Here is a 25,112-nt window from a genome sequence, read left to right as displayed (position 1 = left end):
AAATGAAAAACATATCTGTGAAGGGGTCAACAGATCCATACCTCTGCAATCGGGGAAAAGCTTAATGAACCAGCTGTGCAAGCGGACTCCATCAGAGGCAGTGAGCCAGACGTCTTCATACTTGAGGCGGAGCCTGGTAGGAGTGATGGGGTAGCTCCTGCTGAAGCCAGGTACGACCGGCACGTACACAAGTTTCTCCTGAAAGGTCACAAGAAGCACCAGGCACGTGCAGGCGAGCCCCCCTATGCCGTACAGTAGGCCGTTCAGGAAGTTCACCATCTCACCCTCAGAATGCTTCAGCGTTCTGCTTTCTGCTTTTTGCTTTCTGTCGTTGTAGCCTTATGTACATAACGATCCCGATTCGATCGAGGAGAGCATGAAAGACTGCTCGATATGATTTTTTGTTAGCCGGGGTAAATTAGGCATAAATGTACTTTAAAGACCAAAGCCTTTTGTGAGACAATCACCTTGGGAGACCCTTATTTGGACGATTAGGTGTGAGACTTGTCACTCACTGGGCTCACCCACTAAAAAAACCTTCAAACTGAGTGGGTTTCGAGTAAGAAATGCCATACCCCTTGGGGTGTCAACTCCCCGTAGTATCATGACGTAATCCTAGAGTTTAGAGTGTTGATTGAGCATCGGAGCAATCCAGTTTTCACCAAGAGCAGGAGAAGCATGTGAGTGCCCTTACCTTGCCAATAACATTCAAGCAATTTTTAATTTTCTTCAAGCGATTTTCAAATTTCTGTGTTTTGTCTTCGTGTTTGCATTTTTGCTGAATCATCTAATTAGTTTCGATTCATTAGCTTAAACCACGCATTATAGGCATCAATAAAGAGCTAGAGACCAGCTCTAGCTTATTGTAAAAACAAAAACATCAAAATACCCTGGGAAGATACCTGAATCAGCTGTTGATTGTAGAAAATCCCAGGTGAAATTGCATTCTACCAAACAATTCTGAGAAGAGTACGTCCGTTCACTCATCAGGCCATCCCCATGGCAAGTTTGCCACATCTGTTCCATCTGCCTACAGCCCATATCTGGTAAGATCTCCTACCTAAATTTAGTAGATGCATTAAAATTAGATTAAATGCATGCCACATCTGTTCCATCTGCCTACAGCCCATATCTAGTAAGATCTCCTATCTAAATTTAGTAGATGCATTAAAATTAGATTAAATGCATTTAATTGGGTATAAAGTGAATTGAAGTGCATTCAATCTAGGGGAATATTATACTGCCAGAGGATATCCAAGGTGGCTGTCAGACCTGCAGCCATAAAGCCCACTCAATTTTGGAAAATTTATAGTCTAACAGTGTTGCGTCCGTTCGCTCCCAAGAGAACGCCCGTTCCAAACCTTGACACACCCGTTCACTTCTCATCTTGGAGCGAACGCCTGTTTTAGAGAACATTTATCCTTACTACGTTCACATCTTCTCTTATCCTTGAGCTGCCAAGCGAATGCTCGTTCCCTTCCCCTCTGAAGCGAACGTCCGTTCCCATCCCTTTCTATGTGCGTATGCTCGTTCCACTCAACACAACCTCGTCCGTTCCCATCCCTTTCTATGTGCGTATGCTCGTTCCACTCAACACAACCTCGAACGTCCGTTCCTTCTCCTTGAGGAGCGAACACCCATTCCATCTTGTTTAAAAGTGCATGCCCGTGCCAATCTGACAGTGAACGTCCGTTCCTTCTCCCCCTGAGAAGTGAACGCGTGTTCCCATCCCTTTCTACATGTGTACGCCCATTCGCTCCAAGCGTACGGCCGTTTCTTTTGCAAAAATAAAAATAAAAATTTATTTTTTGAGATGGTTATACACAACACTCCCATACTTCTATGCACCTACGCTCGGGAAGGTTGGTCCGAAACAACCCTCTTTTCGATGAAGTGAGCTCTCGAGACGCCCCTTCGCAAACAAGTAAGATCAGACCCATCGGTAAATACCATGTGGAGTCAAATGGTGCTTGTCTTTGGCAATACCAGTGAGAGTGAACACCTCCCTAGTAGTGGATGAGGGACCCCAGACCCCGAGGTATGAGAGCTTGAACCACAGTGTATGGACATACCATCTGTCTAGGAACTAGTTCCAATCTCTCCAACACATTCCCAACTAAGCCTTACATCGAGGCTTTGCAATTTTATAATGGGAAACACACAGTCCGAAGATCCACAACCCAGGGTGAGAGATATGGATCAACCCCAAGGAAGTGGACATGTTAGACCTTTAGATCCTAGTGTGGAAGTCGGCCAAAGCGAGAGCCATCAGACCTAGACCCAGTTACCAGTCTAGAGAACCATACTCGTTTCAGGGGTGGCTGATTCGTCCAGGGCTCTAGAAACCTTTCCAGAACAACAACGAGGTCCATCTTTCCAAAGGCCTGAGACATCATACCAAAGCGAGTGGGTCTATCGCAACAACCACGCCCACCTATCTTATCAGTCGTTACCCACCTCAAGGTCCATCTTTCCAAAGGCCTGAGACATCATACCAAAGCGAGTGGGTCTACCCAAGCCCATCGCAACAACCAGGCCCACCTGTCTTATCAGTCATCGTTACCCACCTCAAGGGGCACACCCAGTCTACCAAACGGGACCATGTGAGCCACAACCTAGTCCTCCCAGAGGGCAAAGACCTCTGATAGTCTATTATCCACCCGAACCCACTCGTCCACAACCCATTCCCCAACCAGCACTGCCAGCTCTTGCCATGACGGGGTTGACACCTGATATGTTAAGATTAGCCATGGAAATAGGGAGGGGGTAGCCATAGGCATCGCTCCCCTACACTTGTTCAACCCAGACAAGAACAAACCAAACCAACAAACATCTCTAAATTGAGCACAAAATTCAATGGTACAGGTGACCCCATTACTCACTTGGAGATGTTTAACCAAATTTGTGAAGTGTTTGGCCACATAGATGACCAGACTAAGATAAGTGCTTTTGGCCTTACCTTGGATAACAAAGCTGGCCAATGGTTCATATCTTTGAAGATGGAAGATAAAGCTTCCTTCGAAGCTTTAAAAGAAGCTTTTAAAGCGGGGTATTCTCATCAAGGTACCCGATGGAGCCTTGTCAAACAACTGAATAACATTAAACAAAATGCAGGTGAAACCATGAGGGATTACATTCATAGAGTCAAATATCTCCACTCACATTATAGTGGTGGAGATAAGTTCTCTGATGAGAGATTAATTGGGAGATTCTTGGAGGGACTCGAAGATATTCCCCTGCATAACTCCTTGTTCACCTTAGACCATACCTCCTTTGAACAATGCTGCAAGAGTGCTTTGAAGTTTGAGGACAACTTCAAGGGAACACATTTCTGACAACTTCACAAAGGCGCATTAGAAGCCTCCTTCAAGACCACTCGCACAAAGCCTCATGAAAAGGAAAAAGAGTCTTCGTCTCAGGACAAAGTGTAGAGGAACTGGCGCTGCACTAATGCAACAAATGACCCAGCAATGGAGAATCAACCAAGGCCGGGATCGAGGGGGCCATCCACAAGGCTGCTCTAGAAGGGAACTTGTATGGTGCCCCACCTGTCGAGAAAACCATACTAGCATCGAGTGTCCTCATCGGAGACCCCGTCCAAGGCTCTATTGTACAAATTGTGTAAATGAGGGAAATCATGAAATCTCCAACTACTATCTCACCAGAAGGCTGCTCTAGCTCGAGCTTTTCAGGCCTGCCAACCCCAGGCAACCGTTGGCTTTGCCAGCTCTAGCGCATATCATAACACACCTCAACCTGGCCAAGAAGTGGCCCAAAGAGGAATCCTTAGGGTATTAGAAATGCCATTACCACCCCCAATTCTTCCACCTCAGCCCCATTACCCAAAGTCGCACTAGTTTGCCAGATGACCCTGACAAAACTCTTTGAGAACGGGAATGAGGGAGAGATCCTATGAACTCCCACGTATGAAACCCAAGAGCCAACAAGTCCACCTTCACAAACCCTAAGTCACTATGTCATGGAGGGTGATCAAATGTACCCTGTGTAATTAGCATCCCTAATACCGCAGGCTAGGGACATGAATTGGACAACTAAAAGACCACCCATACAGTGCTAAGATTGTGGTTGACCTCAGCGAGTGGTTGAGTGTCCTAACAGGAAGGGTATAGCGAGTACCCCCGCCCCCACGGGTCCTCTCGTCCCCCCCAGCCCCATCGTGTGTAGGGTTCGGTATCGATCACCTTTATAAAGACTAGACCTGGATCAACTGGACAGGCTTATGAAGCTAATCCCAGCACCAATCTTAACCTGTTGAGTGTGAGAGGTGGTTTCATTCGAGAAGTCCCTCTCAACGTTGTGATCAGGCTACAAAATAGGCAAAGGGCTACCGCACACGCTGCAAAACAGAGGCGTCAACCTCACAAAGTCAGGGTCAAACAAGAGCCCCTGAACAAGCACGAGGAACTCGGCACTCACGAAAGAAAGCCACCAAGGTTGGAAGGGGAGAGAGGCAAGTGAGTATCAAAAGCGGTTCAGACTCCAGCACAACAACTCAAATGTCGACTTCTTCCTCCGAAGAAGAAGAATTGTTACGGGCTACTGCCCGAACCAGAGAACCCATGGACACCCGTCGGTTACCGAAAAATCTCACTGAGTACCCTAATCCTATTGAGGGAAAGGAGAGACTCCTGGTAGCCTAAGAGTTACTCCGTGAGTGCCATGCCGATCCTCCTACGGCCTACCTTGAACCATGCCCATCGGTCTCAAACCAGAGACCTGCAGGTTATGCTCAGGTATATCCTTGTTGTTGCGAGCTTCTAGACTGACCACTATCGCAAGAGTTAACAAAAGTAGAAGTTACCCCCCTCAGCAGAGCAGGGAGACAGGGTGGCTGAATATCTTAGAAACTTGGGAGATGAACATCATAAGGAAACAAACGCAAAAATCCCTGTTCCCATCCCATACACTTCAAAAAGCTTAAGACAAAGCAGACCCAACCTTCCTCAAAGGACATCATCCGTTCCAAGAGACATTGCAGGTATCTCTTCTTTCCTCTCATCTCTCATCTCAGGTCCAAATCCCTATCGGCACCTTGCTCCAAGGTAGCCCAAGCCTATGGAACAACCTGAAGGATTGGATGGAGAGATGTCTCAAAGCAGGCATGTACGAAACCATGGAGCCCTACAACTCTGATGGATATGAGGAGAAGGAATTTCATATACCTCATAAGGTGAGAGGAATTCCCACGGTTTGAGTTCATAAACTTGGGCAATACTTTGAAGGCAATGAACTCAATGTAGCTTTACCAATAACCTTAATGGCATCCAAGTTACTGCAATCTTGGATGGGGGAGCCGGAGTGAGCATTGTTACCAAACAATGCTAGGAAAAATGGGGAGCACCAACCTTGGATAACACTCGATTGCTAGTTAAACTCGCTGATGGAGCCACTACTAGACCCATTGGTCTACTAAGGGATCTTAAAATTAAGATTCTCAGAACCACCTACCATTACACGTGGTGATGAATTTTGGATGTCAGCTAGTTTCATATGACTGCATTGTCGGCGGCAGACCCTTTATGAGATAATCGAAGATGATCCATGACTGGGACACTGACCACATTTACATCTGAAGAAAAGATCTTACAGGATCAATCTGCGCACGTGGAAGTTACACCCCATGAGTGGCAGACCATTTGCGGAGGACTCGGTCACCACTACACGAACTACTAAAGTCCATCTGTGCCAAACATGCCATAAAACACTGAAAGACAAAAGGGAAAGTGAGGATTGCGCATCGCTCCTAGAGCCGAAAGACTCTGAGAACTGGATGCATATCCTCGCCACCCTAGATATCTTACCTCGACGCACTGGTACAAGGTTTGCCACAACAGATGGGCATGAGCTTACGTCATTATACAATGTAGCCACCCAAGAGCTTGAACAGGCTATTAGAGCAAAGCCATCAAGGAGTACATGCTCCCATAGAACTAACAGGATAGAGGGAATCTTTGGGCTAGAAAGGTATATCTTCCCAGATGACTCAAAAACCCATTGGTTGAAATATGTGGGTGTTGTGGAAGCACATGAGCATTTCAATGAAATGTGGCAAAAAGAGTTTGCAAACAACCCTCTTTTGGTCCACACTACTATTCCACAACCAGTTGAACCCATTCAACCCAAACCAGTCCCTGAAAAGCTTTGCCGCTCCATGTGCAAGGCACGCAACAAAAAGTTAGCACTTGCTGAAAAAGAAGCTAAGTAGCTAATTGATGAGGAAAGTGTTAAAGTAGAGGAGGCAAGATAGGTGCCCAAGCACTTTAAGACCTTCCAAATGGCCGACCGATTTGTCCAATATGATTCGGCTCAGATGTCTGATAGTGGGCAACCCGGGACATCATATGACGGTCTAGCTAAGGTCAAGGAAGTAAACTTAGCAAGCCCGAGTGAAGACCCAAGGCCGGTATTTATTTGCAGAAAACCTCTCGAAGGAAGAAGAAACCGAGCTCATTGTTCTTTTGACTGAGTTCCAGGATTTCTTTGCTTGGAAGTACACAGACATGAAAGGTGTACCCCCAGAAGTAGTTCAGCATACCATTGCCATGGTTGATGGGAGCCAGGCCGGTTGATGGAGCCAGGCCGGTTAAACAATGAGCTTATCCTATGAACCCTAAGTACTCCAAGGTGGTCCGTGAAGAGATTGAAAGACTTATTGATGTCGGATTCATCTATGAAATCGAGCACATGGAGTGGGTTCACTAATCATGATAGTGCCCAAAAAGAATGGAAAAGTTAGAGTGTGTGTTGCCACAATTACGGACCACTACCCCCTACTGTTCACCGAACACGTGCTAGAAAGAGTAGCAGTGGGAAAGGAAGCTTATAGCTTCCTCAATGGATTTTCAGGATACAACCAGGATCCCAAGGACTAGCACAAAACGGCCTTTGCCCCACTGAGTGGGGTACATATGCATGCTATGTCATGCCCTTCGGGTTGACCAATGCCCTTGGAACCTTCTAACGCCTCATGTGTACGGATTACAAGGAATATCTTTGGAAGTTCTTGAAGTCTTCATGGATGACCTTTGTGTCAATTCTTCTTGGAAGGAGCACCTAGCATGTCTGCACAAAGTGCTAGAAAGATGTAAGTTATATCGCATCTCGTTGAACCCTCTCAAATGTCAATTTTGGGTTCGATAGGGTGTGATCCTGGGACACATTGTCTCCAGGCAAGGAATTTCAACCGATGACAGCAAAGTGTGGCTCATTCTTGAGTTTCCTCCACCTACAAACTTCAAAGGTGTCCAGCGCTTCATGGGACATATCGGCTATTATCGACAATTCATTTTTATGTATGCTGATATTGCTCGATCCCTTTACAGACTCCTCATTATTTTTGAGTGGACTGATGAATGCCAACAGGCTTACACCACACTCAAAAAATCCTTGGCAAGCGCTCCAATCCTCAGATCCCCCAATTGGGATCTCATCTTCCATGTCCACATTGATGCCTCAGCATTTCCTATAGGATCCATGCTGGCCCAACCAGGTGAACTTCCCCATCAGTTTTGCCAGCCGCCAACTCAACGAAGCTAAGAGGTATTACACCACAACCGAGAGGGAGGGATTAGCAATGGTTTATACAGTTAAGAAGTTTCACCATTATCTCTTGGCAACCAAGTTCATTTTTTTTATAGACCATCAAGCCCTTTTGTACTTGGTAAATAAGCCCTGTATGACAAGCAAAATCATTAGGTGGCTGCTTATCTTGGCAACCAAGTTCATTTTTTTTATAGACCATCAAGCCCTTTTGTACTTGGTAAATAAGCCCTGTATGACAAGCAAAATCATTAGGTGGCTGCTTATCTTGCTTGAGTTTGACTTCACCGCGTTATGGTGGTAAGGAAAGGCTCTTAGCATGTTCTTGCAGACCACATGTCAAGGATCCCCAACGGTGAATAGCCACCAGTGGGAGTAGACGATGATTTACCAGATGCCACCCTATTCCAACTTTGCTTGATTCCTGAATGGGGCAAAGAAGTGGCTCACTTCTTAGCCAATGGCTTACTGGTTAATCCTCTCCTCAACAAGGATCGTGCCTGTCGTTTAATAAAAAAAGTGACCCTTTACCAGCTTATCGCGCAAGCCAACTTTACAAGTAGGGCAAAGACAAAATCCTAAGACGTTGTGTTCAGGAAAATAAGTATGTCTTCCTCCTAAAACAAGCCCACTCTGCCTGTGCCTCTGCCTGTGCTGGGAGACACTTTATAGCAAATATTACTACTCGCAAGGTTCTCAAAGTTGGGTTATGGTGGCCCACTCTAATGGTGGCTGACGTGTTGAGTATGTCAAACAATGTGATGAATGCCAGCATGTAGCGATTCCTCGTTTTAAGGATCACATGCCTCTGAACCCCATCGTGTCTTTACAACCATTTGAGAAATGGGGCATAGACTTCATAGGACCCATTAGTTCGGCAGCTAAATACACTCAAGCTCAATATATAATTGCTGCCACCACAGATTATTGCACCGAGTGGGTAGAAGCTTGCGCAACCCGCAAGGCTGACGCTCGCTAAATTCCTCTATGAATCAGTGATCACACACTTTGGTTACCCTCTCGAGCTTGTCAGCGAGACGACAATGGGACACATGTCATTAATGAGGTAATTAAATTCCTCTTACAAGAGTTCCTTGTCACCCCCCGCAAGAAGTCCTCCCTATATTACTCGTCGCTCGCAAGTGAATGGCCAAGCTGAAAGCACAAAAAAAAATCCTATGTGCCATTCTTACCAAAACCGTGGAGGCCAGCCACACGATTGGGAACAAAGGTTGTCAGCTCCACTTTGGGCTTATCAAACTTCATACAAGGCAGCCAACTAACGCTACGGAGGAATTTTTTTGCAAGCAATTTCAAGCGAGTAGTTTGAAAAAAATGGTGGCAATTTTGTGACATCTACCTCTCTTTCTTTATGCTCTTACTAGCATCTCTATCTATCACTCTCTCTAGGCATCTCTCTCTCTCTCTCTCTCTCTCTCTCTCTCTCTCTCTCTCTCTCTCTCTCTCTCGTCACATGAGTATGTTCATTAATCTTTTCACTTGAATGCAAAATAAAAGTATTCCATAAAATGATAGCCCAAAACAATCTTGCACTACTTCCATGAACCATTACACAATGCATTTCACCTACAATACAATACTCTCTAGCATTTATCTCTCTCTCTCTCTCTCTCTCTATTCAGCCTCACTGGCCATATGGTAGGCACACTATGTGGGGGATGGCCAATGTTCTTATTCACATCCCCCATGTATGCATGATGCCATTATTGTAAAACCACATCATTTGACTAGTCTTGCGACGACGAGCATCATGTTGAAAAAAATGATGGTGCAGGTACTCCTTTTGCACATCCTACAATCACTCCGTATATATGGCCTTAACAAATGGCCGAGCTCTTTTAGCACATTATTGAATTTTTATCTCAAAGGTCATGTCCTTAATCTCCTTCTTGGACTAACTTAATAACATGTGAAAATAAAAGACAAAAATGGATACAATTTTCCTTGTTTTGAAGTAAAGATTCTTGACCTTCAAATTTACATACTACTTCCCATCTATTTGCGCAGTCCTATTGGACCTATAGCCTCCACCTCGCCTCCACTGCCCACCTTTTTATGCCCAAGTAGCTGTCGCTCAACCACATTGTAGAACAAAAGAAATCACTTTATTAAGTAAGCTTCAAAGCTATTGAGATGAGATGGTCCCCATTCTTCGACTACCATGTTTTTGTGCGGCCATGCGTTGCTACTTAAGCTTGTTAAGGTCATTCTTCCAATTGGCCTTGTCAGCATAAGCATGCTTTCCCTTTCCCTCCTTTATAGTTCACTTGCTATGGTAGTGGTGGAAATAGGTCTAACTCCATGTGGAGTGGGGATGGTAGTTCCTCCTACTACCACCACTTTTGCAAGCCGAGCTTACTAGACATGCCACATATGTAAGAGGAGGTTATAGAAGTGATGATACATGCAATGTATGGGGGCGAAGCAGTTAGAGAAGTATAAAATACATTAATTAATGGTGCAGGAGGCAAGAGTAAGAGTTTGGCATCAACGCCTTCGTATAAAGAAGCAAGAATGATGATACATGCAATGTATGGGGGCAAAGCAATTAGAGAAGTACAAGATGCAAGAGTATGAGTTTGGCATCAACACCTTTGCTTGATTACAAATGTGGCAAGTGACGTAGCAATCAACTGCCATGTCATATTGTCGAGCATCAGCAATATGACGTGGCAGTTAGCTGCCACATCTAGAATGTAAGGTTCTAAGCGGTGATGAGAAGATGCCAAAAAGATCATTGCCAAAGAGATCATCGCCACAAATGCTCGAGGAAAAACTAAGAGCCAAGCACCCTCTCTGCCAAGTAGCAATTAACTGTGCCACATCATTTTGCCAAGCGTCGGCAATATGATGTGGTAGTTAACTGCCGCCCACGTCACTTGCCACATCATGCATAATGGGCGGAGTTCTTTGTTCTCACGTGGAGGCATAGCTTTGTTGTTGCTTAAGTGGCGAGTGCAGAGCAGGATCATCAGAGTTAAGGAGGAGTTGTGCAAGGATGCAACTGCATGAGTAGAATAGAGGCAAGGAAGAGAAGGGTGCAGAGGGACGGGGAGGAGGAGGCTGTGATTGATAGACTACTATTGGTCGCGCAGGAGATGAATAAGGACGTGGCCATAGCAGGATGAATAAGGATGAATAAGGACGTGGCCGTAGCAGTTGTGACAGCGTTGTGCAACGTACCTGCAAGACTACGTGGAGGAGAGGATGCTGAAGGTGTGCATAGACATCCTCAACATCTCCTCCATACAAATCAATAGCTTCATCAACCATTACGATGTCATCATCAGCGTTCTTTGTTCATGTGCGTGTAACTCTGAGCAATTGTATCGTAATGTTTTCGTGCTGATTTGGGAGGAAGAGACCTATTGAGGCCACTTCGAAGAGTATTCCAAGCACCCCACCCAGCTCTTTCACTTGGATGAAGCACTAATGAAGCAGGTCAATGGACATAATGTCCATTCATTGATGAAGAACAACTGTAAAGTTGAGCATAAGCTCCTTTACTACACAGGTCCGTACTACAAAGCTATTGCAGCTGACCCCATTGTGGTGCAAAAATTAGAACAGCTCGACTTAGGAAGATTGCCCACCTTGGAGCCTTGGGGGATGGACCTGTACAATGAACTATATTTCACAGAGACTTACGACACCAATCAACACAGGCGAAGTCTTGGAAGAGGCTCTAAGTCCAACTCAGTGTGGAGCTTGTGCGAGATGCTTTTGCACTTCCCCATATGGAACAACCATATGTATGCCTCAATAATGCCCCAAAGCTCACCTGCGGTATGTATAGGGGCAGTGCCAACAAGGATGGAGTTGAGTGGGGAAATATAGCCCAGGAAGATCTGGTCATGCCCGCCTATGCATTACAATTTTTACTCACTACAAGGTGGACCGATGGCTTCAACATATGTAGCTTAATCACATTAGCTTGAGTTCACCAGGCCAGATGGTGAATTGGTCTGATTACCTTTTCTGTGACTTGCATGCAATATGTTCGAACCCCCAAGGTAAGCTAGTGGCATCAACCTTACTGATGAGGGTCCTTTATTATGCGGTTGGATGGGACGAATTGCCAAGGGTAGCCCAGCTAAGCAGACATGATTGCGACTGTAACCTCTTTACCATCACCATCCACTTCTCCTAATCCACCCCTAGAAAAGAGGCCCCATCATGTGCCAGCTATAACCGAATAGGTTTTGTCGCCCAAGGCTAGCATAGGAGGAACTTGCAGTCGCTGTGCAGGAGCCAGTAAGAAGGCCGAAGAGGAAGAGGAAGAGGAAGAGAAGAGGAAATAAGACTTTCTCAACAAAAGCCTATTTGAAACCCCGTCTCCAGAACGCTTCCAGGAGATGCCCTCATATGCAGAGGCCACGCCCAGCGCCACACACAGAATAGTGTGAACACTCTCTGTTGGGGGCGCGCTCGGGCAGTTTCAGTTCTAGTCAAGCTTATGCTGCTAAGAGCATACATGCGGCCCACGGAGATGTTCCAAACTTTGCACTTGGCTTCTCACATATGGCACGAGAGCTAATTACCCAAATGACAGATTGCATCTATAGGTAGCAAGAAGTGGCATAGATGTCCCATCAAGAGATGTTGTTAGCCAAGGCTCAGGAGCTCGCTGTGTCTGAAGATTTATAGCAGACAAACATTGAGTTTATCGAGCTCCAGAAGAAGTTTGATTAGTAAACAGAGCAGTTAGGCACTACACTTGCCGGCATCACTGAGCTCCAATAGCAAGTCACAACAGCCTATGCAACGACCGAGAGCTTACTGTAATTGAAGGCATGCATCAGGAAGCCATGAGTTAGGCCCAGACAGCAGAAAACCTCCTCATCGGCACACTCAAGCAAATTTTGTAAAGCATCGGGAGCTCACCAAGGCCACCATCCACTCTTTGCAAGAGCAGCTCGACGATGCTAATGCCAGGACAGCCTTGCCTCTCCCTTCACTCTTTGCTGCCTCATCTAACACAATGGAAAAGAAATTGGATGCCCTGATGGAGACGGCAATCGAGATACCAATGTTGTCCTTCCCTCCGCAAACCCCTTATCAAGTCGTCGATCTCCAGTTTAGTAGTATATGCCTCAACATTCTGCAACATAATCTCTACTTTGACGAGCCACTATCCCACCACCAATACACCTATGCTCTAACCAAACTCCCTATTGATAGCCTAACCCTAATCCCACACTTCTTCTTCCAAGGGCTTCTCTCGTTCCACCACCCACATGATTTTTTTGAGCTCCCCATGCACACTCTTCAAGCCACCTTGACAGGCTGGAGCCTTCTCCTCTTCTATGGCTTCCCACATCTGACCCCGACCACTCCGCTGACTTACCAGATTTATCTATCCCCGATGGCGTACGCCCTCACCCATACCCCATTGACATCTCCCAAAGGGCACTTTAGTACTTTCGTACCGTTAGGTCGCATGTGGTTAATGACGCATACCTCTCTTTTTTGCATGACCCTCTACCTCCTTACTCTGTCAGTGGATTGCTCCTTCTGTACGGCGGCCACTTGCATCTGCTAGTTTGATGATTCGCATGTTGCCTTTCCTTGGGAGTTCAATGAAGTTGAGGCTGCCGCGGCGGTTCAATTCTTCTATTTTAACAGTCCTTAGGCTGCTGCTGCTGCTAAGCTGGCCCTGCCTCGGGACGACAACGCCGCTGGTAATGATGGGCAGGGCAGCTTTCCACCACCACCAACAAGAGCTTTTTCCCCCCCACCTGACCTATTGCTGGAGCTCAATAATTCTATTGATAGCTATGCCCAACTGCTCTATTTGTTGGTCGAACTTTTTCTACAGCCTCATGAACTCTACATTGGTCTGGTATAACTCCTTAGACACCGCTCTCTCTTGGGCTTTAGCTTATAACATTTCCCTCTGTGAAAGTTGTGCGACTTCTTAGTGTTGGGAGATGCAGTCTAGGATAAGCTCCCGAGCCATGTTAGCAAAGCCGTGGGCAAAGTTAGGCACATCTCCACGGGCCGCATGGATACTCTCTACATAATTTTGGCTGGAGCTAAAACTACCTACAACAGAGAGTGTTGACTATGTTCTGGGTGTCATTGGGGGATGAAGGCCCAGCCTGATCATGAGGAGGCATCTTTGTGAACCTGTCAAGGGATGGGGTCTCATATAAACTCCTGTTAAGAAAATCCTACCTCTAGTGCTCCTCTTCCTCTTCATCGGCCTTCTTAGCAGCTTCTGCAGTTGCAGCGGGCAGGGAGCTCTTCCTGTGTGGGCCTGGGGCTTGGGGGTGATTGAGGCTGTTCTGTAGGGGTAGGTTCATGGTGGGGCCACTTGGCTGGTGGGGAAATAGGAGAGGTGGATGGAAGGTATAAAGAAGAAACGACGGCATCCGATCCACTCAGTTGGATTGCACGTCGTGGGGTAGCTCTTCCCATCCCGCTGCATAGTAGAGTACCCTGGTGTGAGTAATGTCGCCTGGGGGTTGGAGCAGACTGCATGGAACTCTCGGAAGAGGTAGTCGGCCAAATTAACCTATTGCCCCCCTTGTGGTGCACACGAGCTAAGGTTGTTAAACTACCTATCAGTCCACCTTGTGGGTAAGGAGAAACTACAGAGCATGGGTTGGCATCACAAGGTCATCCTGGGCAATGTTGCCCCACTCAACTCCATCCTTGTTAGCATTCCCTTTGTACAGGCCACACGGGTGTGCTTAAGGGCATCGACTAGGTGTACATATGGCTTCTCCATATGTGGGAGTGTAAGTGCCTCTCGCACAAGCCCTAAAGCTGAGCTGTTGGACTGGATGCCTACGGCCCTTGATATCCAAGATAATACATGTGCGCTGATTTGCATCATAAGATTCAGTGAAGTATAAGGCAATATACAAGTCTGGCCCCCAAGGCTCAATCCAAGCTGTTCGCATGACCATGGCAAGTTCAGGGAATGGGCATGCGATTGTAAGCGTATGGGTGTGGCAACTCAGGCGGTGAGCGAACAGGTGTGGCAAGAGGATCAAACAGCTATGACAAGCTGAGCGAACGGTCGTGAGCTCACAGGAATGGTTGGAGAACGGCTAGGGGTTTTGACGTGAGCTCATGGGAATGGTTGGAGAACGGCTAGGGGTTTTTGAATAGGGAGTCAGCACGATCGTGTGGCAGTGTGCGGGAGAGGGAACGTCGATTCCAAACTGGGAACATCCGTGCAAGTTATACTTTGAGAAGGGAATGGTCGTGTGAAACTTGGAATGACCGTGAGCTTTGTGGTTGAGAGAGGAACGGCCGTGGCACTTTAGAATTTTGAGAAAGGAACGGTCGTGGGCAAGTTTTTTTTTGGGTGCACCCTGTAATAGTTTTGTACACATAGGCTATGCCGCCAGCACCCCACTACGGGTTTTGTACTGATTACATGCCTAGTTTGCCAAAGTAAGGAGTTTATGCCAATTAAGTAATGGCGAAGTAGGGGGTGGCACTTCTTGAAGAGATTCCAATGTGGGTGGCAGAGGGAGTTGAAGGGAGTTATGTGGTCCTATCGAGCCTCTAAATGATAGGTAGAGGAATTGCTAACGTTGAAGGTATATCTGTAATAAGGAAGCCTGTTTCAGCGATAGCTTGGGGGTTGATTGTGTCACATAGGACTTTATGCTTCGCTTTGTCTTGAGCAATCTTGACTGCAGATATTGCCTTGGGTAGGGTAGGGGACAGTGGTGTGACATAAGGTAGGAGCTTAGGTTGGAGAGGTTTGTGGATCCATAAGGTATGATTGCCTTCATAGTAATGTTGGGCGCATAGGAGAGATTTAGGGATCCACTGAAGGGTTGAGTGCATGGGTTTAGGGTTCGTCAGAATGCCTAGGAGAGCACGTAGGTTTGTGTCGATCCTATACCTTATAGGCTTGAGGTTGGCAAATGGGGGGCCTACATTGGGGATGAGAAACTCTGGATGCCTATTAGTGAGGGGGATGGTGGGACCTTTTGGGGATCCACAATGGAGATGCTCCCTTATAGTAGCCTTGTCCTGCAAGAAGCTGCCTGGGCACCCACCAGTGGTGGTGAGATTTGACCATGTGAGAGCGCGTTGCCCCCGTGCATGGTGGTGGTGTGGGTGCGAGAGGTGTTCATGTGGATGGCATGTTGAGCGACCTCTTTTTTGGGGGAATAGAGTGATAAGGGCGAGGTGTTGGGGTGCTTGTGGGTGGTGGACGTGGAAGTTCTTGGCATGGGGAAGCGATAGGAGCTGACTCTTCATCTGTCATTAGAATGGTAACATGGCCAGAAGCCAATTGTAGGGTGGTCGTCCGTGCATCCCAGTCGATGTTGCATCTGTTATGGCCCATCGAGGAGGATCTCTTCATGCATTGTTCCTGCAGGAATCACATAAAACTTCCCTTCCAAGGGATTATTTCCAATGTGGAACAAAAGTGTGACTGTGTTAATGCAATGAATATGTTGTGAGGCAACTGTGTGACAGTGGCAGATGTTTCTTTCAATGTGGGTTCCCTGAGGGAACACCATGTTTCATAAGACAATAAATTGTAACTAGCCCCTGTATCAACAAGAGCTAATTTTTGGACAAAACTGGTTGGTGTGGTCATTCCTAACCATAGGCGAGCTGGTTTCACCTCCTAGTCTTGTTCTTCTAAGTCAACTACTTGGTGGGCCATGTTGACCATGATATGCTTTTGCTTTAGCTTGGCTTTGCCTTGCTTTGGCCTCTTCTTGCATAGTTTTTTTCATATCCTCGTGGTCTTGTTTTCATTATTTTGCTTATCATGGATGGCTTTCAAGGTGGCCTCAGTGAGAGGGCCATAGTAGCGTTTAAGTTTGCTACCATTGAAGTAACCAGCCATCTCAACACCATCAAGTGTTTCAATGCGCACGCCTTGTGGTGTGATCTCAGAGATTAGGAAAGGTCCTATGCCCCTGACCTTGAGCTTTTTCTTATGCATTTTGGTGCTGAATAAGAGGACCATGTCACCCTCATTCATATGTTTGTCCTTGAGCTAACCATCAAACCATTTTTTACGCCCGAGCTTCTCTACAAATCATGTTGTAGATTGTAAAGAGGCGGGTTTCATCAAGCTTCTCAAGTTTGAACATGCGACAGCTTAACGCATTTTTGGTAAGTTTTTTGTGCACCGTAACACGTATACTTGGGACTAAGAACTCCATGGGCATGATTGCTTTAGTACCATAGGTTAAACTGAAAGGGGTAGGGTTGGTTGCTGCTTTGTATGAAGTTCTATAGGCCTAAAGTGTAGCCGACAACTTTTGTTCCCAATCATTTGTGGGCTGGCCTCCACTATTTTGGTGAGAATGGCACACATGTTTTTTTTTGGTGCTCTCGGCTTGGCCACCTTTGCTGTTGCTTCTATCAAGTTCAGCCTTAGTAGAGGTGGGTAGTGGCACTAGGTGGACGGTTAAAAAGGCCGTGCCCTGTGGAGACATGGAATAGTAATTGTGGGTGACAAGGAACTCTTGCAAGAGGAATTTGATTACCTCGTTGATGAAATGCGTTCCATTGTCACTGACAAGCTCGAGAGGACAACCAAAGCGTGTGATTACATACTCATAGAGAAATTCAGCTTTGCAGGTTGCACAAGCTTCTACCCAACTTGGTGCATTAGTCCTGTGGTGGCAGTAATTATATATATGGCTTGATGAGTGTATTTAGCTGCTAGACTGATGGGTCCTACGAAGTCTATGCCCCATTTTTCAAATGGTTGTGAGGACACAATGGAGTTCAGGGGAATATGATCCTTGAAACGAGGAATCGCTACGCGTTGGCATTTATCACATCATTTGACACTCAACAGCGTGAGCCATTAAGGTGGGCCACCATAACCTAGTGAGAACCTTACGAGCACTGATGTATCTTGTAAAGTGCCTGCCGCACAGGCAGAGTGAGCCTATTCAAGGAGGAAGACATACTCGTCTTCTCTAACACAATGTCTTAGGATTTTATCTTTGCCCTACTTAAAGTTGACCCGCGACGATAAGCTGGTAAGGGGCCGACTTTTTTATTAAGCCGACAGGCACGGTCCTTGTTGAGGAGAGGATCAATTGGTAAGCCATTGGCTAAGAAGTGAGCCACTTCTTTGCCCCATTCAGGAATTAAGCAAAGTTGGAAAACAGGGTGGCGTCTAGTAAATCATTGTCTACTCCGCTGGCTGTTCGCCATTGGGGATCCTTGACATGTGGTCTGTAAGAACATGCTGAGAGTCTTTCCTCACCGTAATGGTGAAATTGAACTCGAGCAAGATAAGCAGCCACTTGGTGATTCTTCTTGTCATACAGAGCTTATTGTGACGAGGTACAAGAGGGCTTGATGGTCTACAAAGAAGACAAACTTGGTCGCCAAAAGATAATGGGTGGAACTTCTTAACTGTGCAAACCATTGCTAATCCTTCTCTCTTAGTTGTCGTGTAATTTCTCTCATCTTCGTTGAGTTGGATTGGCAAAACTGATGGGGAAGCCCATCTTGTGTTTGCCTAGTTGGGCCAACACACATCTTATGGCAAATGATGGGGAAACCCATCTTGTGTTCGCCTGGTTAGGCCAACACCTGGCAAATGATGAGACATCAATATGGACATGGAAGATAAGATCCCAGTTGGGAGATCTAAGGATTGGAGCGCTTGCCAAGGCTTTTTTTAGTGTGGCATAGGCCCTTTGGCATTCTTATGTCCACTCAAAAACTATGAGTCTGTAAAGGGGTCTTGCAATATCAGCGTACATAAAAATGAATCGTCAATAATAGCTGATGTGTTCCATGAAGCGCTAGACACCCTTGAAGTTGGTAGGTGGGGGTCGAGAATGAGTAGCACCTTGATGTCGTCAGTCGATATTCCTTGGAGACAATGTGTCCCAAGATCACTCCGTGTCAAACCTAGAATTGGCATTTAAGAGGGTTCAACGAGATGCGGTATAGTCTGCATCGCTGTAGAACCTTGCACAAACATGTGAGGTGCTCCTTCTAGGAAGAATTGACACATAGGTCATCCATGAAGACTTCCAGGAAATTTCGGAGATATTCCTTGTAAGCTATACACATTAAGCATTGGAAGGTTCCGGGGGCATTGGTCAACCCAAAGGGCATGACTCTATATGCGTATGTACCCCATTCAGTAGTGAAAGCAATTTTGTGCTAGTCCTTAGGATCAATCACAACACTTGGTTGTATCCTGAGAATCCATCTAGGAAGCTATAAGCTTCCTTTCTCGCTACTCTCTCAAGCACATGTTTAGTGAATGGTAAAGGATAGTGATCCCTTATGGTGGTGGCATTGACCTTTTTGAGGTCAATGAACACCTTGAACTTTTCGTTTTTCTTGGGCCCTATCACGAATCGGTGATACCCACTCCGTATGTTCAATTTCATAGATGAATCCGGCATCGATAAGTCTTTCAATCTCTTCGTGGACCATCTTGGAGTATTTGGGATTCATTGGGTAAGTTCGTTGTTTGATTGGCCTAGCTCCATCAACCATGGGAATGGTGTGCCGTGCCGGACCACTTCTGGGGGTATACCCTTCTTATCCGTGTACTTCCAAGAAAACAGTCCTAGAATTCAATCAAAAGAGCAATGAGCTCAGCTTCTTCTTCTTTGAAAAGTCTTTTGCAACAACGAATACGGGCCTTGGGTCTTCACCCAGGCCTACCAAGTTCACTTCCTTAACCTTGGTGTGCCGTCGGACCACTTATGGGGGTACACCCTTCATATCCGTGTACTTCCAAGAAAAACATTCCTAGAATTCACAATCAAAAGAGCAATGATCTTAGCTTCTTCTTCTTTGAAAAGTCTTTTGCAATGAATATGGGCCTTGGGTCTTCACCCAGGCCTGCCAAGTTCACTTCCTTAACCTTGGTGGACCGTCATATGAGGTCCTATGTTGCCCACTATTAGATCTTTGAGCCAAATCGTATTGAACAAAGAGGTTAGCCATTTGAAAGGTCTTAAAGTGCTTGGGCACCTGTTGTGTTTCTATGGTTTTAGCACTTTCCTTGTCAATTAGCCTATTGGCTTCTTTTTCTCGAGTGCTGACTTTTTTGTTGCGTGCCTTGCGTGCAGAGGTGGCAAAGCTTTTCAAGGATTGGTGCTTGTTGAATGGGTTCAACTGGTTGTGGGATAGTAGTGTGGACCAAAAGAGAACTGTTTGCAAACTCTCTTTGCCACATTTCATTGAAATGCTCATGTGCTTCCACGGCACCCACATATTTCAACCAATGGGTTTCAGAATTGTCTGGGAAGATATACCTCTTTGGCCTAGGGAATCCTTTGGGCCTGTTAGTTTTATGGGACTGTGCACTCCTTTGATGGCTTGGCTCGAACAACCTGTTCAAGCTCTTGAGTGGTTATATTGGGTATATATGTTGAACTAAGCATATATAATGATGTAAGCTCTTGCCCATCCGGTGTGGCAAATCTTGTACCAGTTTTTCTAGGCAAGATGTCCAGGGTAGCGAGGATATGCATCCAGTTCTCAGAGTCTTCCGGCACTAGAAGTGGTGCGCAATCCTTACTATCCCTTTCATTGTCGAGTGTTATGGCATGTCTGCTGGCATAGATGAACTTCAGTAGTTCGTGTAGTTGTGACTGAGTCCTCTACAAACGGTCTGCCACTCATGGGGTGTACTTTCCACGTGCGTAGATTGATCTTGAAGGTATGATATTTTCTATGAATGTAGATGTGGTCAGTATCCCAATCATGGATTATCTTGGACTCTCGCATAAAGGGTTTGCCAAGGATGCAGTCATATGAAACTGGTCGACATCCAAAATTCATTACCATCCATAAAAGTGTGGCAGTAGGTGGTTCCCATAATCTTAATTTTAAGATCCCTTAGTAGACCAATGGGTCTAGTAGTGGCTCCATTAGCGAGTTTCACTAACAACCATCCAGGACAGGGACTCCCCATTTTTCCCAGCATTGTTTGGTCACAATGCTCACTCCGGATCCTCCATCCAAGATTCCAGTAACTTGGTGGCCGTCTCGCGAAAGTTATCGGCAAGGCCACATTAAGTTCATCGCCTTCAAAGCATTGTCTGAGCTTGTTCACTCGAACAGTAGGAGTCCCTTTTACCTTAAGAGGTATGTGGAATTCTTCTTCCTCAGATTCATTAGAGTTGTCATGCTCCATGGTTTTGTGCATGCCTGCCCTGAGATGTCCCTCCATCCAGTCTTTCAGGTCGTTCCATAGGCTTGGGCTACCTTGGAGCAAGGTGCCGATAGGAATTTGGACCTGAGAAGATAGGAAAGAAGAGAGACATGCAATGTCTCTTGGAACAGAGGCTGTCCCTTGAGGAAGGTCGAGTCTAGTTTGTCTCATGCTTTTTGAGATGTATGGGATGGGAACATGGATTTTTGCATTGGTTCCCCTATGATGTTCCCCTATCATGTTCATCACCTGAGAAGACAGAGAGACATGCAATGTCTCTTGGAACGGAGGCTGTCCCTTGAGGAAGGTCGGGTCTAGTTTGTCTCATGCTTTTTGAGATGTATGGGATGGGAACATGGATTTTTGCATTGGTTCCCCTATGATGTTCATCTCCCAGGTCTCTAAGATATTCTCCCCTCTCTTTCTGCTGTGGGGGCTAGCTTCTTCTTCTGTTAATTCTTGTGAGAGTGGTTGGTCTGGAAGTTCGCCAAGGATAAACCTGAGCATCATGCGTAGGCCTTTGGTTTGAGACAAACGGGCATGGTTCAAGGTAGGCAGTAGGAGGATCAGCTTCTAACTGATCCTGGTTAAAGGCAGGCAGTAGGAGGATCAGCTTCCAACTGAGCTTGGCACTCCATGAACAAACTCTTAGGAGGCTTGGAGCCTTTCTTTTTCCTCAATAGGATTTGGATACTCCATAAGCTTTTTGGGTAGCTGACGGGGGTCAATGGGTTCTTGGGCATGGGCTATGGCATGTAGCATATCTTCTTCTTCAGATGAAGAAGTTGAAGGATGAGTTGTTATGCCAGAGTCATAACTGCTTTTTTCAATAATCACTTAGCTTTCACCCTTCCCAACCTTGGTGGCTTTCTTTCATGAGCGTTGAGTTACTCGGGCTTGTTCAGGGGATCTCACTTGGTCGTGGTTTTGAGAGGTTGACACCTTTGCATCCGCATGTGCTGCAACCCTTTGCCGGTTCTGTAGTCTGGTTACTGTGTTGAGGGGGACTGCTCGAATGAAACCATTTCTAACACTCAACAGGTTAAGGTTGGTGCTGGGATTAGCTTCGTGAGCCTTTCCAATTAATCTTGGTCTTTGGGTAGTCTTTATACATATGATCAATACCACATCCAACGCGCAATGGAGTCATGGCGGGAGCACCTGTAGGGGCACTCACCGTTCTATTCATGCCGGGACACTTAGCCACTCGGTGAGGTCCACCACAATCATAACAATGTATGGGCAGTCTTCTCGTTGTTCGATTCATATCCCTAGCCTACGATATCGAGGCTGCTAAGTACACAGGGTACATTTGATCACCCTCCATAACATAGTTACTAGAGAATTTGTGAGGGCGGGCTCATGGTTTCATAAGTGGGAGTCTCCAAGATTTCTCCCTCATTCCCATTCTCGAAGAGTTTTGTCAGGGTTATCTGACGAACTCGTGCAACTCTGGGTAATGAGGCTATGGTGGGAGAACTAGGAGTGGTAAGGGTATTTCTGGTACCCTAAGGATTCCTCTTTGGGCCACCTCTTTGCCAGGTTGAGGAGCATTGTGATGTGGAGGAGCTGGCAAAGCCAGCGGTTGTCTGGGGTTGGTGGGTAGTAGTACTTGAAGCATAGCTCGAGTTAAAGCAGCCTTGTGATGGTAGTAGTTAGAGATCTCATGGTTGGCCCACTTCACACAGTAGGTACAATAGAGACTTGGGCGGGGTCTCAAATGAGGACATTTAGTGGCTGCCAGTATGGTTTTCTCGATAGGTCGAGCACCATACGAGTTCCCTTCTAGGATAAAGATGTGGATGGCCCCCTCGATCCCGACCTTGGTTGATTCTCCATTGCTGGGTCATTTGTTGGGTTAGGGCAGCGGCCAGTTGCTCCACACTTTGTCCAGACATGGACTCCTTACCCTTTTCATTAGGCTTTCACTCCTACAACATTGTTCAAAAGAGGTGTGTCCCAAGGCAAACAAGGAGTTGTGCAGGGGAATATCTTCAAGTCCCTCCATAAATCTCCCAATTAGTAAATCAAGCTATTACCAATACAACGAGACCACAAATAGCCTGGCACGATAATAAATGCTAGCCCTCAGTCCTATAACAAATCAAGAAATGGCTGAACATCCCATGAAACAACTCCTGTCAAAGGGTATGCACCATGCACCCAATGTGCCATTACCTCCACGAGTCTTGGGATCACAATCCACCAAGGGTGACACCTCTTAATCAAGTAAGCTTTGAGGAGCCTATTGATTACTAAGAATATGAGGTAGATGTCAAACCCACCCCCCCACCTCTTTGAGAATCCCATAAAGCTTCATCCAGACTATTATGTAGTGGATGGGAGAGGGGCAATCAAGCTAGTTTATCAACTTGCTATGATGGGAAGGGGACGGGACATTAACACCACAACTAGAATAATGCCTCTAATGTTACCACCACTGTCAAGGTCCCCATCGAGTTTTGAAATGCCCTCTAAAGTTTCCTCAGACTCAACCAAACAGTACCCTCAAACATGCTACCATCTACTTGTAACCGTTGTGGCATAGATCATTGAATTAAGGATTGTCCCATCAAGATTGTGGTGACAAGCCCATAGACATGGGACCCATCATCACACCCCTAAACATGATTGGGGTAAGTAATGAAACTCAAAGGCAAATCCTAAAAAATCTAGATCACACATCTTTGAATGATATCACTTGACTACAAGACCAAAACCAACATGTTCTAGAGCCGACCTGTGACCTTGGTAGTAGCAGAATCTAAGAAGAAGAAGAAAAACAGGAGGAAAAGGCCAGTTAAGAATGGGATAATAAAGGAGACCAAAAAGATAAATCTTGGGATGCCACAAGAGCCAGTCTTTATTAGTAGTGACCCAGATGAGGACTGAGACTCCTTGGACACAAGGGCCGATTATGAACAAGGTAGGGAAATACCCTCCAAAACAAAGAGCACAGGGAAGGAGACCCCACAAGAACCTGTAATTCTTGAAACTAGATCACACATGACAAAACTTGGCTCTTATCTTGACCCTCAGAAGGAGACTGAGATACTCCAAGAATTTAGTGATTTAGGTACAAAAACACAAGATGAGCTTGAACCAAAACCTAAGCAACTGAGAGTCTACTCTATTAAGATTTGCAAACCTCTAGATGTGTCGAGTGTCATCATGGAAGAGACTAAGGCCTCCACCTCTTAGAGTTTGAATGCTAGGGGAAGATGGCTAATCCATGTCTAGAAGTCTCAAACATCATTGTCAAGATGGTTGACATAACCGTCGCCAAACCTATTGGGATGCTTTGAGATTTGAAGATCAAGGTTCTCAAATATCAGGTTAAACATACCTTCCTTCCAAAAACCCCAAATCATATGAAATGATCTTAGGATGCCCATTCATGAGGGAGGCAAAGATGGTATATGGCTGGTCTAAGAACCATGTCTACGTCCAATTCAATGATTCCATCATTAGGATTGATCTTGTGACTGGCCGCGTACACCCTACAAGTAGTGGAGGACTTTTTGTCAGAAACCACCATCTATTTAGCCCCATCGCAATACTACTATACTTGTAGATATACTTGTAGAGAAGAGACTAATTCGGGAAAGGATCCAGCCCACAAGGATGCTAACAAACAAGCTATTGAGCTTACAAATGATCTAAACTGGATAGAGTCCTCCCATTCTCCGAGCAAAACTTTTTGAGTGAGGAAAAAATCAAGCGACACATTTCAAGCAACAGGCACACGAGAAGGCTAAGGCCAGTAATGAGGACACCATATGTGAGCAACACAAATTCAACACATCTAGGATTGGATTACATGTGTTTTAATATAGAACTTTTCCTTCACACCTAGTACACCTTCAGAATTCATCAGTAAATGGAAAGTCGCATGTAAATCATTACGATTCAAAATCAATGACACGAGCACTTTGGAGTCTGAACCAACACCAAGACATGTGTATCGAGAGACTGAAACATAACAACACCAAGACATGTGTATCGAGAGAGACTGAAACATATAACAACAAAAGAGAACACAATAAAGCATACATAACTTTTCAAACTTCCTTAATAATATTGCAAGTGGCAACTTTCAAAAAATGCATCAACTCTAGTGGATTACAAGAACATAATGTGGATAGGAAGGCATAGCCCACCTAAATAACATAGGTGAAATTGCAAGGATGAATATTAGTAGAGCCCCAAAATGTGGCACATAAATACCAAGATGGATCGGTATGACAATATCAAGGAGAAATGTTATGGTATCTCCCACCTAGTGCTTGAAATAACTCCACCTTAGTGAGTGCATCTTGGTTCATGAACTCATGTGCCACATGCTCCAAGCCAAGCACTTGGATGTAAATATAGTAAAAATGCTTGCATGGGA

The 25,112-nt window shown here is 45.7% G+C and overlaps 1 protein-coding gene across 2 annotated transcripts in view; it reads right to left on the bottom strand.

The window, feature by feature from the left end:
- The window catches only part of LOC147630596 (alpha/beta hydrolase domain-containing protein WAV2-like), a 74,955-nt gene extending 74,540 nt beyond the window's left edge, over nt 1-415 (bottom strand). For both annotated transcript variants that reach the window (XR_015267678.1, XM_086810530.1), the window contains exon 1: nt 42-415. Coding sequence is in view for 1 of the 2 variants with exons in the window: in XM_086810530.1 (XP_086666656.1) it covers nt 42-279 (238 nt within the window). In the remaining variant the exon portion in view is untranslated. The remainder of the gene's footprint in view (nt 1-41) is intronic.
- Nucleotides 416-25,112: the final 24,697 nt, after the last annotated feature.

Source organism: Cibotium barometz, chromosome 16 (assembly GCF_041138505.1).
Source record: "Cibotium barometz isolate CiBa-2024 chromosome 16, ASM4113850v1, whole genome shotgun sequence".
Lineage (NCBI taxonomy): Eukaryota > Viridiplantae > Streptophyta > Polypodiopsida > Cyatheales > Cibotiaceae > Cibotium > Cibotium barometz.
Note: the sequence above shows the minus strand (reverse complement) of the source record. Positions and strands in the feature narration are given on the sequence as shown.